Source organism: Mauremys mutica, chromosome 3 (assembly GCF_020497125.1).
Source record: "Mauremys mutica isolate MM-2020 ecotype Southern chromosome 3, ASM2049712v1, whole genome shotgun sequence".
NCBI lineage: Eukaryota > Metazoa > Chordata > Testudines > Geoemydidae > Mauremys > Mauremys mutica.
In genome coordinates this window covers 146,271,163-146,287,586 of record NC_059074.1, presented here as the reverse complement: position 1 = coordinate 146,287,586, position 16,424 = coordinate 146,271,163, and the positions used below count along the sequence as shown (strand labels likewise).

Below are 16,424 nucleotides of genomic sequence, written 5' to 3'. Positions count from 1 at the left end.
AAAGAAACAGAGAGATCCGACAAGGAGCCAGGAGGGTGGAGCTAGGCTTGCTGAGCAGTGAGACTATGGCTTGGATGAAAAGCCTGAGGAGTGGAGACTGGGACTGGATAAGTGAGGAAAGTGGGACAGGGGTAAGGAGTCAGGGGTGGGACAAAGACAGCGACAGGTTGTAGGGGAGGTGGGGGGAAGAGACAGAATGGCCAAGCTTGGGGAAAACAGGCAGAAGAATCAGTGCCTCCTAGAGCACAGTCCTCTCAAGAGCCTGGACTGGAACACAAGATTCATGAGTCTCAATATTCCTTTGCTGTACACAAATATCTGTGAAACCCACTGGCAATATGTTCCATCCCAATCTCATGCTATTTGACAGGGTTATGTAAGGAAGGAGACTATTGTCTGCTTCATTTGTTGCAGAATCTGGAACTTGTATAGTGAATGAGGCAGCGGATTCATGTAAAGAAAGGACAGTCTCATGATTAAGACAGTTGAATGCTGCCCTGGAAAACTGGATTCTCTCCATGCCACAGAGTTCCTATATGATGCTAGTAAGTCACTGACACCAAACTTTCTATAGGCAGTCACTAACTGTGCATTCCTCATTTTCTGGGTACCCAACTTGACACCCTGTGGGGTCTGTTTTAAAGAACTGGTGAACACTCACAACTGGAACTGAAGTCAATGGGAAATGTGCTTTGAATGATTTAAATACTACGTACTTTGAAAAACCTGGTCCTAGGAATCTCAATTTGGGCACCCAAACTTCTTGACCTTAATTTCTGTGCCTCAGTTCCCTCTTTGCAAAATGGGGGTAATACCCCCTTATTTCACCAGGGTATTGTGGAAAAAATAATCATCATTTATGAAACACTCAGATACTATATAGTGATGAGCGTCACAGAAAAGACCATGAGGAAATTAATTGTGTCTCAATAGCAGGGGTTGAATAGTGTACAGTAAATAAGGCACTCAGCCACCCACTGAACAAGGAGAAAACAAAATACTGAATAGCTACCTAGTAAATAAGAGACCTTCATGTACTTTTAACATAGTTTGTGCATGATTATATATAAACTGAGAAGAGCTATTTGAAAGGACAGAAACTTAAAGCACCTAATAAATATGTTGTTGAGCCTGTATGCTGAGTAAATTAAGGAGACATGGGCTGCAGTGTTTTCTGGGTGATGATGATGCACACTTTATGCCTCCATTTCATTATATCTGGGCAAAGCAGCCAATAAGCATACTCAGTATCTGGGTCGATTTAAGAATCTCCAGGAGGTTGCAACTGTTCCTTTCAGATACAGACCTTGTGACTATTATCCATACTTCTGTGTCACTTCTAGATTAGACTATTAAAAAGTACTCTGTATGGGGCTATATCTTAAAATAATCTGGAAACTGAAGCTGACGCAGAATTTATTTCCTTGGTAAATTAAGTATCTCACTGAGAGCATAAGAGATTGGTGCTCTATGATTTGCACTCGCTGCTTGTGGGTTTCTAGGTGGAATTTAAAAGGGAGATTTTCAAAAGACATAAATTTTCAATGCAAATTAGATGCTTGATTTCCATATACATCTTTGAAAATCTCCCCTTAAGGAGTTGGTTTTGACCTGTAAATTCTAAAAAGCTTAGGACCTACCTACCTTAGGTGCTCCTCAGAATCAAGTCCATAGGCTTTAGTAATGGCCATTCTGACTACTACAGGAAGCGGCCTTTGAAGTTTTTATGCCTCTTTTGTGACCCCATCAAAACCAATTAATGAATCAATTTCCTTCGATCCTCTGCTGTACTGAAGTAACATTTATCTATCCTTTGAACATCTAGAAAGAGTACATGTACCTTCTCCGAGTGTTTCTAAGGTGGGTAATGACATTTTTTACTAAGATGAAAAGTGAACAAGTTGCTAGTTTAGAGACGCATTTGGCAGTATTCTGTGCAGAAAGAATAAGAATTCCACTTTATTGGGCAGAGCATCAAATCAGACTACTCTGCTGGCTGATGTAATAATTGCTCTGAGGAAAGTGACTGAAAAGTAGCGTAGGGCAAACTTTGTCAGAGGTTCAAAAAATAATTTTGTCAAGGCTTGTGGGCTTGAGGTCCAAGTCTCTCCATTGATTAGAAAAACAGAGATAAGAGTAAACTGTGAAGACTCAATTGAGGGCAGATATCATCATATGATGGTAATTTAGGCTCAGATCTGTGTTATGCCCAGGAAATCCAAGGCAAGTTTAGAATAAAAGTTCAACCCTGTTTGTTTACATAAGTTACCTTTGCCCACTGCCACTCGCTACAAGGCTGGCTGATTTTCAAAGGGAGATTCTTGAGAGTAAGACTTTTACTGCTTTGTTTGAAGCTTTGAAATCCAGTTGCAGTCGATGGCAAGCTGACTTCCAGAGAGCTATTGATATCTGACCTATTTGCAGGCGATCTCAAATCCATGCAGGCTACCATGAAAAGTTATATCAGCCACATGATTTGGTCTGCCACTTCCAGAAAAGTGCTTGCAGTGTTGTTATAGCCATGGTGGTCCCAAGATAGTAGAGGGACAAGGTGGGTGAGGTACTATATTTTATTGGACCAACTTCCATTAGTGCAAGAGAGCACTTTGAGCTACATGGAGCTCTTCTTCAGCTCTGGGAAAGGTACTCAAGTGTCACAGCTAAATAAAGGTGTTAGCTGCCTCCGCGCCCGCTCGGTCCCAGCCCTGGGCCCTGCCCAGGGGGTCCGGGTTCCCCGCCCGCCCGGCCCGATTAGCGCCCGGGCGGGCTCGGCTCCGCAGGCCGGGAGCCCCCGGAGCTGGGCTGGTCCCTGCGGGCGGCTCCCTCCCTGTAAACCAATAAAATAGTTTTTCAGGAAAAAAACAAAACAAAAAACCAATAGGTGGAAGAAGTCTTGAGGCTTCTCAAGTTATCTCAACTATCAGCCTTCCTCGCCTTCTAATTCACATGCTGTAATTCTATTGGTGAAGTGAGGCAGTAGCATGAATGGGATTGTATATGTATCAAGAGTTCTCACTGGCAGATTACTTTGCTGCCAATTGTCACCGGAATGGCCACAACCCACTGTAGCAAGACTCTGGCTGTGGAAACGTAAGCCATTTCTAACCTCAGTCTCAAAAACCTGGTTAGAAAGAATAGTCAATTTCTTTAGCTAAGATATCTTTGGAAACACTGGACTCTGTCCACAGAAATCAGGAAGTTTTTGATCAATGCTAGAAAGGAAGAATAGATTCTTAGCAACAGAGAATGTATCATTAATGTAGTTGAATCATTCATACTTTTTGGGAGGAATCTACATTTCTTCCAAGATATTCTGGAACAGAGAATTAACTTTTGGAAGGATACATTTTAGGCAGATCTTTAGAAGACAATGGAGTATGAAAATCTTCAGTATCCAAGGGGGGGGGGGGGGGAGAAAGATACATCACTTTGTCCAACTTGTCTCAAACAATTTGCCTCTAAATCTTAGGTACAGCATCCTGAGGAACAGGAAATTTCTCTCTCCTATATGGAGGAAAGCTGATCATTTTTATTTTTCTTGGATTGGCTTTCATTTAAAAGCTTTTTTTGGATGGAACACAAAAAATGAAGAGCACCTCTCAGCAGAATGCTTGTTAATTTTATGCTTTAAGGAATAAAACATGCTGCCCTTTATTAACCAAAACTCCTTGTGCCTTAAGTGAGAATTTTGCCTGAATAATACCAGCTGAATTTGACCCGAAATGCTTTTTTTCCCTTTGCATTTCCTGTGGGAGACAGGTACCAGGAAGACAAGAATGGATCTTTCTTCCTTTTTTAGCTTCTAATGTGTATATAGTTTCAGTGACCTTGAGTCCTTGTATAAATCAGAATCAGGCTCTGACTCACCGGAATCAAACATGTCATTTAAGTACTGAATCACTTCAGGATTAAAATTCTTAATGCTTCAGGGAAATATTTTCCTAGCGGAAGGAGGGTGATTTGTTTGTGTAGAACTACGATTAGCAGTGGTGGTTTTGGTACGATTCTGTGGAAAGACAGGAGATTTGGAGGGGGAGGAATTTTATGCCATCTTCTCATGGACCTGGGGAACAGTTATGAGAAGCACAATATACAGACATAGAAGAGGGGAAAGCATATTTAAAATATCTACATCCTTTATAGGACAGACATTATTGGCATCACACATAATAGTAGCCAAAAAACTGACGCTAGAGAAAATGTACCTCTGTATACAGCGAGGTAAATGTGGGTGGGATCTGACAAGCCACTCGCCTTTGGAAAGAAAAGCGGAAGTCCTGAGTTGCATTAATTGCAGACAGAGATTCTGTCATGCAGAGAAATAGGAAAATAGTTCTATGAATGTCAATTGCACCCAAAAATAGAGGAGTAAGAGAAACTAATTACCACAATATTTAGAAAGGTGAGGTTGGAGAAGAACTGTCAAGCTACTCAAAACTGATATGAAAGATAGTGTTGCAGTCCAGGTATGCAAGAGATCTGGGCTCAATTTCTGGCTCTGCACAGACTTTTTTGGTGACCATAGGCAGGTGATTTAATACCTGTGCTCACTTTTCTCTCTATACAATGGGGATAATATCACTTCCTTTCTCCCAACCTGTGTCTGTCTTGTCTATTCAGATTGTAAACTATATGTTCATTCAGTGCCTAGCACAACAGTGACCTGATCTTGACTGAGGCCTTTAGGTACTACTCTAATGCAAATTACCACCACCACCACAAGCACAGCAGTGATCATGAGTAGGGGTACAATTCTGTCATGGAGGCCACGGATTCCATGACTTTCCAGGACCTCCATGACTACTTCTGCATCGGCAGGGCTGAAGCAGCTGTCAATCCCACAAACGCTGGAGCAGCGGCCCAGGGCTGAAGCAGTGTGTGTGGAGGGGGGAATCGGCCCCAGGGCTGCCAGAGCAACATTCCATAGGGCCGCCAGAGCAGTGGCCTGGGGCCATCCATGGGGCAGCCGGAGCAGCTGCTGGAGGCTAGCCCCTGCACCACTCTCACTATTAGCCCCCTACCTCCAAGGTATTTTTTAGTAAAAGTTAGGGACAGGTCACAGGCTTCTGTGAATCTTTGTTTATTGCCCGCAACCTGTCCCTGACTTACTAAAAATACCTGTGACAGACACTTAACCTTAATCATGAGTAATTCTAATGGCAGAAAGAGACCAAGATACTGTAGTTCACTTCGCAGAGATTGCTGTAGGAAGATTAAATTGTTTCTGTATGTCTTAGAAGTTGGACAGAACAGTGCAGAAGAACAGTTTTATTCAAATTTCCGCCCCATCAGAGAAAATGGTTACAAACTGAAGAAAGACTTTAGAAGGCAGACTGTAAAATGGAACAGTAAGGCTGACAGCTGCTTCACAGATGAAGGTAGCTTAAGGTCACAGATGCTGAATTACTGGTCTTATTTCTTATAGATGGCTCCAGAACTCTCTTTAGCACAGCTGTCTCTGTGACAGTGGGAAGATCTTAATCAACAATCTTCCATATAATCTGCATTAGAACAAGCTTTTGGTATTGCCAAAATAAGCAGGTGAAATGTGTTCTGTGCTTTACCTTATAATGCTTGAGAGTTATGCTCAAGCATTTATAGATTTCAACACCAAAAATGTAGAATTACTGATACATCAAGAATGCTTTCAGTATACTGTGAGACAAACAAATGTGAAGATTTAGTTGAAAAATAACTTCAGTGGAAGTTGTTTACTTTAGTCTCATTTGTTAAAAAAAAACAATTTTTGTTGAAATACAAGTTTTTATCTCATCAAACAATTGTCACCACATGTAATAAAGTTTAAGGAAGAGCAACTGCCACTGGCAATGCATTGTTTTCATTTTCCCTGCTAAGTCAAGAGAGAAAACAAACATGCTATGGAGCAGGAATACAAATCTCAGAGCAAGGAAACAGATGCTTTCTATTTGGGGGGGGGAGGGGGAAGGGGACAGAGGGAGTGAGAGGGGTGTTAAAAAGAAAACTAGCCATATTTAAAGAAGCTTATCATATTAAATTTCTGAAAACCTCAATTAATTCTCCTGTTGTAGTACAGGAGCTCTTTACTAATAATTTACTATTTTTCTTTAGATGCCAGGTAACATTGTTCACTAACCTACTTTCAGCCAAATTACTACAGAATAGCTGGAGCGAACTGCCCAGAATACTTTAGCACAACAAACCTTTCCAAATGAGCTGCAGGTTCAATTTTAACAATGAACTTCTAGCGTCTCTGAAGGTCTCAGGCTGGAAAGTAAACTATTTAACATTACTATCTCCATTCTATCTACAGAAGTCTGCTTTTACTCAGACTTTTAAATTTGCTTGCAGGTCTTTATACTTTTATTTCTTGGCACAATGACACTAATACAGTGGTTCCCAAACTTTAACAACCCATGAACCCCTTTCACTAAAATGTCAAGTCTCATGAACCCCCTCCTAAAAATGAGTATTTCCAGGGATTTTCTCCCTTACCTGAGGATAAAGTACAAAAGCAGTGATCCTGGAAGTATAAAATTTGTTTTTATGACATGCTTATTACACACTATTATTTATCATTACGGTATTTTATTACATTATGAAAATGGCAACACTCTTCCAAGATCTCACTTTTGCAGCTTGTCACTTTGATTAAGCCTGTTATAAGACAAGGCTCTTACGTTTCATCAAGGAGTATCAGATGTGAAACAGCATGAAGGTATTTAAGAAGCCAACTCAACGAGTTCCTCCTACACAACATTCAGGTCTTGAGCAGTCCAGGCAAACAACTCACGTTACACAAAACTTAAACTTGTTCTTCATAATAATTTTAAAAACAATACTAGCAGCCTATTTAATTTTAAAAACAGCAACAAAAAATCCACCTCCCTTTCAATTTCTTATAAGGCGTCTTGAAGTTTAAATCTTCTCAGTGTGATAGATATGCTTGCTTTGATCTGCATAGCTCTTGGAAGTCCCCGGAGCTCCGGGCTGCTGGCCCTGTGGTGCCTGGGATCCCTAGGGACAGCTCTGTCTGCCATTAGAGAATTTTTTCCCCCAAGAACCCCCTGTAACATTTCATGAACCCCAGTTTGGGAACCACTGCACTAATACATTCCTTTCTTTTTATTTTCACTTAACTTTTTCAGAAAATAAGGTGAACACTCAATCAGAAACCTAGTTTGGCCTAAACAGTTAAGTGCTTTGTTTACTACAGACTGCTAATTAGCTTGTGGATAAAATAATCAGGGTCTATTAATCTTTTTCTTCGAGGTTCTCAATCAACTCTTTGGAATGTTGCACCTTTCTCTGTGCTTTCTTTTACTGTGCTAGCAACATTTTCAAAGTCATTTTTTTTTTTATTTCCTACATGCTCGATGTACCTCAAATTTCTAATTTTCAAAAACCTTCTAATGCAGCTCTACTGTGTTTCTCTCCTGCCTCAGTTAACAGCCTCATCATCATCTCAATTTATGAAAGTTCTTGCTAACTCACAGAGATGGCTCCAGTCAGTCACAGATACAGATACAGTGTTTTTCTCTTCCTCGCTTTCACCCCTGAGTGATGAAGTCCACTCCCCACCCACCTTTTTTTTTTTTAAACTCAGATGTGGTATTCTCTCCACTGCTCTTCTTGCCTGGCATTCCCCTTGGTTGAATTCTGTCTATCCATATGACCAAATTTCTCCCAAATGTACACTTTTCCCAATCTCTCTCTCTTTCTCATGTTCTTTGGCATCTTCTTTTAAAGCTTTTGGTTACACGATGACAGAGGTACCAGAAATCATAATCTGGAGAATTTAAAGGATAAGCTACTTTACTGCTTGTACCCGTTAGTAACCTCTTTTCTCCAACTGCAGGATCCCCTTATTCTCACAGCAAATCAAGGCCTTTTTGATGGTGCTCACTCTTCCCTTATTCCTTGTGGTTGGCTTTGTGAGAAGATCCCAAACTTACTTCAATCTCCTTGAACCAAGAGATGGATCTTTATTGCTTGGGAAGCTCCATTTTGCTTTCCCAGACCTTTTCAGCTTATCTGTTTGGCTTGCAGATCTCTTCATAAAGGACCAGAATGGGGTTAGCTACTGTACAGAGGGAGGGATAGGCCATAAGACGCCACTCTTGGTTTGTGCTGTTCATGCAGGCCTATTCATAGCCAAAAATCCTCAAACTCATCCAAGAGGAAAAACTTTGTTGGTCTAGAATCACTACCCAGCAAAGAGATGTGCAGAAGAAATGAGTCCAAGGAAGGTCTTATGGGGTGTGAGCAGTGGGTGTGTTCCCCATGTTTGTTAAGGAGCTCTAGGAGTCATCTACGAAGCACTGTACCTGCTGGGAAGTGGCAGCTCTAATCCATTCCCAATACAAGGCATTAGCTATGAGACAATTCAGCCCTGAACTGAAACATCAACATAAATGTTTCTAAATCTGAACGGATTTAGCAGCACCCATAAGCCTGTCATTACCCAAAATAGTAGTACATTGCAGCAGAAGCTGCTTCCTCAGTAGGTAAACACTTCCGGCTCCCTAGTCAATACTGAGACTTAATTAATTATTACACAAATTCATTAATACACAACAACTCATTAGTGTATCAGCTGCATTTTTAATGCAATTAGCCAGGATCTTCCAGAGAGGTTTGTGTCACCAACTCTGCCATGTAATCCCATCATTCCCTATTGGTATAAAGACAACTCCAGTTCCTAGGTTTTCCCTTGATTTAGTTCCTACCACTCTCTTTCACGGGATTCTCTACTGAAAATATCTATATGGTCTATTTTCTTTAACTAGGATGCAAGACAGTCAATGAAATTTATAAATATATTTGTGTTTAAAAATCTTTTGCCAGCGGAAAAGGAGGGAGTGTCTTGGCATTTTGGGGACAGTGGGGATGCAACAAGCCAAGTCTCAATTTTGGCAGAAGGCCTGCATAGGAAAGCTTGTACATGTCCATTCCCTTATTATGCTGCTTCTAGACAGAACTCTTAGTCTCTCATCTTAAAGATCATCAATATTTACCACATTAATAAATTAATAAAGTTAAAACTGATACTCTGACCATTTGTGAACACAGTTAACCTGTTTTTAAATTTTGAAAAACATTAAACATTAAAAACACAACAATTAAAAAGTAAACATCCTAACTTTAAAAACCATATTTGTTTTTCTTTCCCAACCTGCATGGGGTTAATCTTCACCGAACGTTCGAAGCACTCCACGCATTCTCTGAACTCTTTGTTGCGAAGATAGAGGAGGCCCTTGGAGCGCTGAGCCCGGGCACTGCGATGCTTAGATAACTCCCAAGCCTTGTCATAGTATTGGTGATCTTTAAGAACATCGCCAAGCAAGCAATATAATCCTGGTGTCTCCTTTTTTTCTAGCTCTCGCCTCAAGACTTCTTCCGCCTATTATAAAAACAAAAAGGAAATGAGACTGTAGGGAGGCGGTGTGGTTCCCTGGTACCCCAGAGAGGGACGAGCTCTGCCAAACACCAGGGTGGGCGGAGCCAGAGCACTCCAAGCCCATCCCCCAGAGGGTCAGAGGCTGGACGGGAAGTATAAGAGCTCAATCCCAGAGCTCACTCAGGAGGCAGCTGCTGGAGAGGCCAGACACCTCCGGCCCAGCTCCCCGCCGGAGAGACTCCAGCAACCAGCAGCAGACCTGGAGACTGGCCTGACCGGCCGCCACTTGACACAGACCTGCGTGTCGGAGAGTAACTGAGCCTACCTCTCGCCAGCTACCCCGAATGGTCACTGACCCTACCTGTCGCCAGCTACCCTGAGGATCCAATGGTGATCGACCTCCCTGAGGACACCACCTTGACCCAGGTACCTCCAGAGGGGGAGCTGGGGAGTAGCCTGGAGGCAGCCAACTTGAATCTGGCTGCAGCACAGCCGGAACTCATGTCAGCATGTTGCGGCCAGGATCCCCCCAGACACAGCAGTGGGCCTTTGGCCACTGCTAGGGCCCTGGGCTGGGACGCAGTGGAGTGGGAGGGCCTGTGTCCCCAACCCCCCGCCACCCAATGCATGGGTGGCAGTCTCCCCCTCTCCCAGGCCGCTTGGAGCCTGGGTGTGCTATTTACCTGTGTTTGCTCAGCCCCTGCCTGAGACTTGGACTATTTACTCCCCTGCCCTGACCCAGGGCCTGGGCTAGTTATCTGTTAATTGTTATCTGTGTGTGCTCAGCCCCTTGCCGGATGGCTTGAGCCAGGACTCCTGTGGCCTGATTCCCCAAGGGGCTGGGCCAGGACCAAGGGAGGCGGTGTGGGTCCCCGCTGCCCCAGAGAGGGACGAACCCCGACTAACCCTCTCTACAGAGCCCCTTAATAGGAGAATCCATGGTCAATCTAACCATATACTACCATTGTCACTCAGATTTTATACCTTAGCAGTTTCTTACATAATCTAACAAGAGTCAAGAAATCTGAAAAACAAAAGAGTATCTTGAACAAAGTCTGTGTCAGAGATAAATCTGTGAAAAAAATGCTCCATAAGTTCTTTTACATCTTGTAAAGCCCAAAGACTAACATTTAAGTGCTGTTGTTAAAATTCTGTTCATGTCTACATGAACCTTAAGGCATGATTTACTTATGTTAAATCCTAAAGCCATATTCATTTTCATTGCAACTCTAGTGTGGTAAAATGAAGTCATTTCAGAGATGAAATTTTTTCAAACTGTTTTTCAAAGAAGTCAAGGTGAAATGTAAACTCTTACATTTTCAGGCAGAGGACTATTTGGAGATAAAGCACAGGACGACTATGTGAAAAGGAGAATTCTTCCCCAGTAAAATTTTGAAATATGGTACAACCTGGGAGCACCTAAGTGTCAAAATGGGATTAACCTTTACTTCTTTGTACTGGGAAAAGAGTCACTATGTCAAAGCTGCAAATAGCTGTTCCCCATTTCATGCCTCAACTGTATCTTTTGCCCAATGAGCAAATACCAACCCTGGAAATCCAATCTGTATCTCCTACATGGTAGCGCACTGCCGCTACTACTAGGCTACTGACAGACCCTGCCTGCTTTTATTCTTCTTTGTTTGAATCACCTCATTAAGTATCCTCAATGTTTATTCCGTTTTCTGATCTCTAATTTGTCCCCTCTGGAGGTAATGCTTCCAACATGTTTTATGTTACCTCTCTCTTCACTCCCTCTTCGCTGTGGCTGCTACTGTTCTACAAAATGTACAAATAAAAGCTATATTTTCGTCTAAATGTAGGAAATAAAAATATACTCAGAAATAAGTAAGCATTTAAAAAGCAAGCTTCAGAGGTTTTGCAGGCTTTTGGAAGAGAGGATACACGCTGGAGTTCCCACAAGACCTTTTAAAATTGAGCTGCCTACAATACCCTTTATAACTCTGCCTTACTCTCCTCAGTGCCAGGTTCCACTCACTCTCTAACCTCAAAGTTTCAAAAAGATACTTTCCCCTCCTTAGTCTCACCAATAAATAAATAAATATCCCCCCTTCCAAACGTAACCTCAACACATAACACACAAATATTAGCAGCATCATACAGAATTCAATTCAGTGTATGCTCTCTATTTGAAAGGATCAGTTTGAATCACATGAGATTACAGCTAAATCCAACAAATCCTGCCACAGAGCCGAGTTTGAGCAGTTTATTATTAATCACATCCTCCTGCAGTATGTCACTCCATCTACCTAAGGCAACTGCACTGTTGATCTTCATGTAGGAATGATTCTTCCCTCTTCTGTTCTAATGAAAGCTATTTTCCTTCCCCATATTTGCATAATCCCTAGGGAATTCAGTCAGAAAAAATGGCTGATGTGTGTGCAGTCTTCTACTGCCCCTTCCTCAATCTTGGGCATACAGGTTAATTTTGGACTATTGATAAAGTTCAAAGAGCCCATTCAGAAATCTTCAGAAAGAAAGAACCCTTTCAAGGGTTTCACTTTGTTGTGAATTTTTTCATCTCTAATATATTAACAAGACATTCTTGCTGTCATCTATGGTAAGTGAAGATTTAGCAGAAACATAACAGTCTGCAAATATTGGAAGGGCATAAACATCAAGAAGGGAGAGGAATTGTTTAGGGTTGTATAGGAACATAATTGGAAAATATGGTACCAAATTAAGAAGCAGAAAATTGTAGGCTGAGTCTCAGGAAAAATTGCTAACCAGTAAGAGTTCTTAAGCAGTGGAACAGTTTTCCAAAGGAAGCTGTGAAGTCTCTATTACTTGAGACATTTATTATTAGACTGGGAAAAGGATGAGAAAAACATACCTTCATAAAGAACCCCAAACTGGCAGAGGGAAGGACTAGATAAACAATGTTTCCTCCCACCTCTAATTTCTATGACTAGGGTGACCAGATGTCCCGATTTTATAGGGACAATCCTGATTTTGGTTTTCTTTTTCTTATATAGGCACCTATTACCCCCCACCCCGTCCCGATTTTTCACACTTGCCCTCTGGTCACCCTATCTATGACTATGATTAAATGAATAAATATTGACAGCTGATCTCAAAGATTAATTGTTCTAGAACAGAGAGAATTACACAGTTAAAATAGTTGCAGTCATAGCAGGCAGCATCTGAAAGTACAGGCTTTTTTTTTTTTTTAAACAAGACAAATTCTGCTGTGAACAGCAGCTACGAGGTGAAAAGGGCATTGCATGCTGCTCCTTTACCTCATCCTGTGTAAGTCACTCCCAAACCCAGGTCTCTGTATGGTAGTGCCTAGTACTGTTATACACTACACAAACAGCCCAGCCATTCACTAATTACATTTTACATGTAAGTGCGCAAAAACAGTATGTTTTGGCCTGAATTTGCAGGGATTCATTGCCAACATAAATATTCCAGCTTGGAGATAAAACAGAATAATTAAATATACAAGACTTTGGCTGTTCACCTCCCATATATATTATGCAGTTGGATTTTCATCCTCTCTTTGTTCCTCCAATCTTCACAGGACTAATGCAAATGATTCTTATCACAAAGTCACAAATTTATCTGGATTTTAAAAAATGATTAGTTTGTTTGCTCATACAAATCTGGATAATGCTTTAAATCAAGATTTCCCATTATGCTGTGCATTTTTGTTAAGAGCAAAAACTGGTATCCTGCTCTTTGATAGGAATTCTGGTTCTGTAGAAAGAAAAATATTGGAAGCAAAATCCTTTATGTGGATCTGAGTGGCGATTTTCTCTTGGTAAGGCTATAATTTAGATAAATGAAGTGTAATCACTATGTGAGAGATTCATTTCATAATTCTTAATCATTAACTAAATTTGTAAAAACTTGAAATGTTACATAATTAGCAATGAAATCTAAATAAAATGAACTTTTGAAAAATATATTTTGAGCATGTCCCCAAGTCATAGAACAAGCTACTTTTCTTAATCTTCACAAAACTTCTTAAATTTAACTTTAGAAAAAGGTTAAATTTAACATGGTAAATAAAAACTAAAATTATAGTTTAATAAATATTGCTGATTTAAACAAGATTTGGTTACAATTAAATGGTTTGGACAGGAGTGCCTGCGCTGAACTGGAATGAAAGCAAAAGCTCAGTTCACTAGACACTTATTTAAAACACGAAGAAAGATATAAGAGCATGCACTTGATGTGTTGGGATACAATAATGAAAACAGAGTATTAAGTATGCAGAGAGAGAACAACAAAGAATGTTCTGGTAGCTAGAAATGCACAAGTGGGATAATTCCTTTTTGATCCTCATTGCAGACTCCCATGTACCAAGCTTAACACTGCCCCAGAAATAGGCTTCTCAGCCTCAAAATGTCCATCTGTGTGTCTACTCATCTGCTCTCTCCTTTTTATAGACCCTATTTTCTTTCCATTCATGAGTCTCCATCACTCACTCATTATACTACAGTCTTAAATGCTGTATATTTTTGTGCTTTGGACTATCTAATTTTAAATATATCCTAAAATTAAATTTTCATCATTTCCCTTGGGCGAGTGACCATATTTCCCTATGCTGAATACAGGACACCTGGCAAAATTGCTCATATTCAAGCAAGTTCAACGGCAAGTTCAACTATGCAGTACAAATGTTCAAATTAACATCAAGCTGACTGAGCCCGTTAAAAAGAAATACTGCATAGTTGGATTCTTTTTATTTACCTTATCATCTTTAAGACTTTAGGGTTCATGAGAGGTGACATTGTGTGTGTGTGCGCGCGCGCGCCCCTCCCCTCCCGGCGCTCTCCGCCCTCCACGCCTAGCTGGGCCCCCAGGACGGATCTGCCTCACCTGGTGCCGTGTCTTCCTGAGGCAACACATGGGGGGGGCGGGCGCACAGGATCACACACCCCTGCCCCCGCCCCCCAGATTTCTGCCAGGGTTCACACCAGAATGTGGCCAGCAGCAGCCTTTCGGCACTGTGCGGGAGGGAGGGGCCGGGAGCTGCATCCAGCTCTGGGGGGGAGAGGGATGACCTGGCCTGGTTTTTTTTGCAGAGCTCATCTCTTCTTCTCCACCCCACCCCCTTCACCCTCAGGTGGCTGGAAGTAGCTTGTCCCTTCCTGCTCACACAGTGTTGAAAGGCAGCTAATACTTCCAGGCTGCTGATGGCCACCGACATAACCCAGCCACCTCCTGTCCCCTGGCTACAGTGTGGGCAAGAAGGGGTTAAGCCATAAGGATGCATTGTGCACCAGGGCCCAGGGAACCTGACTGTAGGAGCTTCAGCGAACCTGGCCAGAGAGGTGGCTCAACAGCAGAGGGTGCCTAGGGAACAGAGCAGGGAAGGGTGGGTGAAGAGGTTGCTAAGCCGCTGCCTGGGGGGCTGCTGTGGAGCCTGCAGGGTCAGGGCACGAACGGGCTGGAAATCGCTTCCCCCCTGCCACTCCACAGCTTACCTGAGGGGTGAAGAGGCCAGCACTGTGCGGGGCTTTGGCATATGCAGGGCTTGGCTCCTCCTGGCCAGCGCACTGGGCCAGAGGGTCTTGAGCTTTCCTGGGGCACCGGCCCAGCCAGAGGCAGTAGGGGAAGGAAGGAGCCTGCTGGCCAGGCTGTTGATGAGCTGAGTGCTCTGACCAGGGGCTGGTTCTCCGCACAGTGCTGGGAGCGGGATGTGCCCCGTCCAAGGGGATATGGAGAAGGAGCAGTGGGGCTGGGGTGAAGGGGCAAAGCAGGGAGAGGACAATGAGAGGGGGGAGCACGTAATGGGACAATGGATGGGCAGCAGAGGCAACGCATAACTGGGTGCTGTCTGGAGCCTGCCCGCGCTCACTAACCGCTATGGAACACAGCCAGTGCCAGCTGGAAACGGGATTGGGGCGAGGCTCTGCTGGCCGAGAGCCGGCATGCAGCGGGGGCTGTGCTGATGGACCAGCCATGGGGAGCGGCCGGCCCCGTATGCTGCAGCTTTGCCCTGCCACCAGCCTTGCACAACCACCCCCATTGTCGGCCACTGGATCCTCCCACTCTCCATTGGTGGGCAGGCAGCTGGCAAGCAGGGATCCGGTCAGCAGCAGAACCCACCAGTACTGACTGGTGGGGGGGGAGGAGGAGAAACAGGACAGAGGGGGACATAAAATACAGGACAATTTGCCCATTTTTAAGAAAAAGTCATGACACATGCAGGAAGGCTTAAATACGGGACTGTTCCTTTCAAAATGGGACTGTATTTGACAGTCTACTAGAGTGGTAGTATGACAGAATGGGTTGAACATGAGGGTGTGAGAAGGAAACTCCCAAATTCTAATTCCTGCTTTGGAATTTACTCATTGAATAGTCTTTGTCTCCTCATCTACATATAGGGAATACTTACTTAGAAGCATAGAATATGAGGGTTGGAAGAGACCTCCCTCAAGGATTGAACTCACAACCCTGGGTTTAGCAGGCCAATGCTCAAACCACTGAGCTATCCCTCCCCCCTTATCTCACAAGCCTGTTGTAAAGTTCAATGGTAGTAGTTACATTTTCAAAGCCTCATGTAAAAGTATTAATTTATTAATTTATATACTAGTTTGATCTTGCCTTGAGGAAGCTTTTCCTGATATTACATCTCAATTGTCCTGTCTTTCCCCTTCCCATGTTCCTGTGCTCCACAGCACCTCATAATACTCCTTTTCTGCCACAAATTGCACAGGCAGTGTTGTAGGCATGTTGGTCCCAGCTTACACCAGGACATATTAACTCAAAGTGGCACCAGAGCCTGCCAGAACAGCAGTTGCAAAACCTGTAGACATTTCTCTACTGCTGTGATAATCAACAGTCCCCACAGCACACCTTTCAAGATCCATGGGCCCTATGCATGCCTATCACAATATGTGGAATACCTTATCCAGTGCACTAAACGCCCCAACAACTACTACATGGGTAAAACAAGACAATCACTGTGCTCTTGGAGTGAACTCACACAGAAAAATGATAAAAGACAAAAACATTCTATCGTCTGTGGGGGAACACTTTTCAGAAAGCGACTACTCTCTATATCTGACCTCTC

At 42.8% G+C, this 16,424-nt stretch overlaps 1 protein-coding gene across 1 annotated transcript in view; it reads right to left on the bottom strand.

The window, feature by feature from the left end:
- The window catches only part of TTC27 (tetratricopeptide repeat domain 27), a 202,724-nt gene that overhangs the window by 33,580 nt on the left and 152,720 nt on the right, over window positions 1–16,424 (bottom strand). Inside the window, exon 13 of the mRNA XM_045011797.1 lies at window positions 9,155–9,382. Coding sequence (XP_044867732.1) covers window positions 9,155–9,382 — 228 coding nt within the window. The remainder of the gene's footprint in view (window positions 1–9,154; window positions 9,383–16,424) is intronic.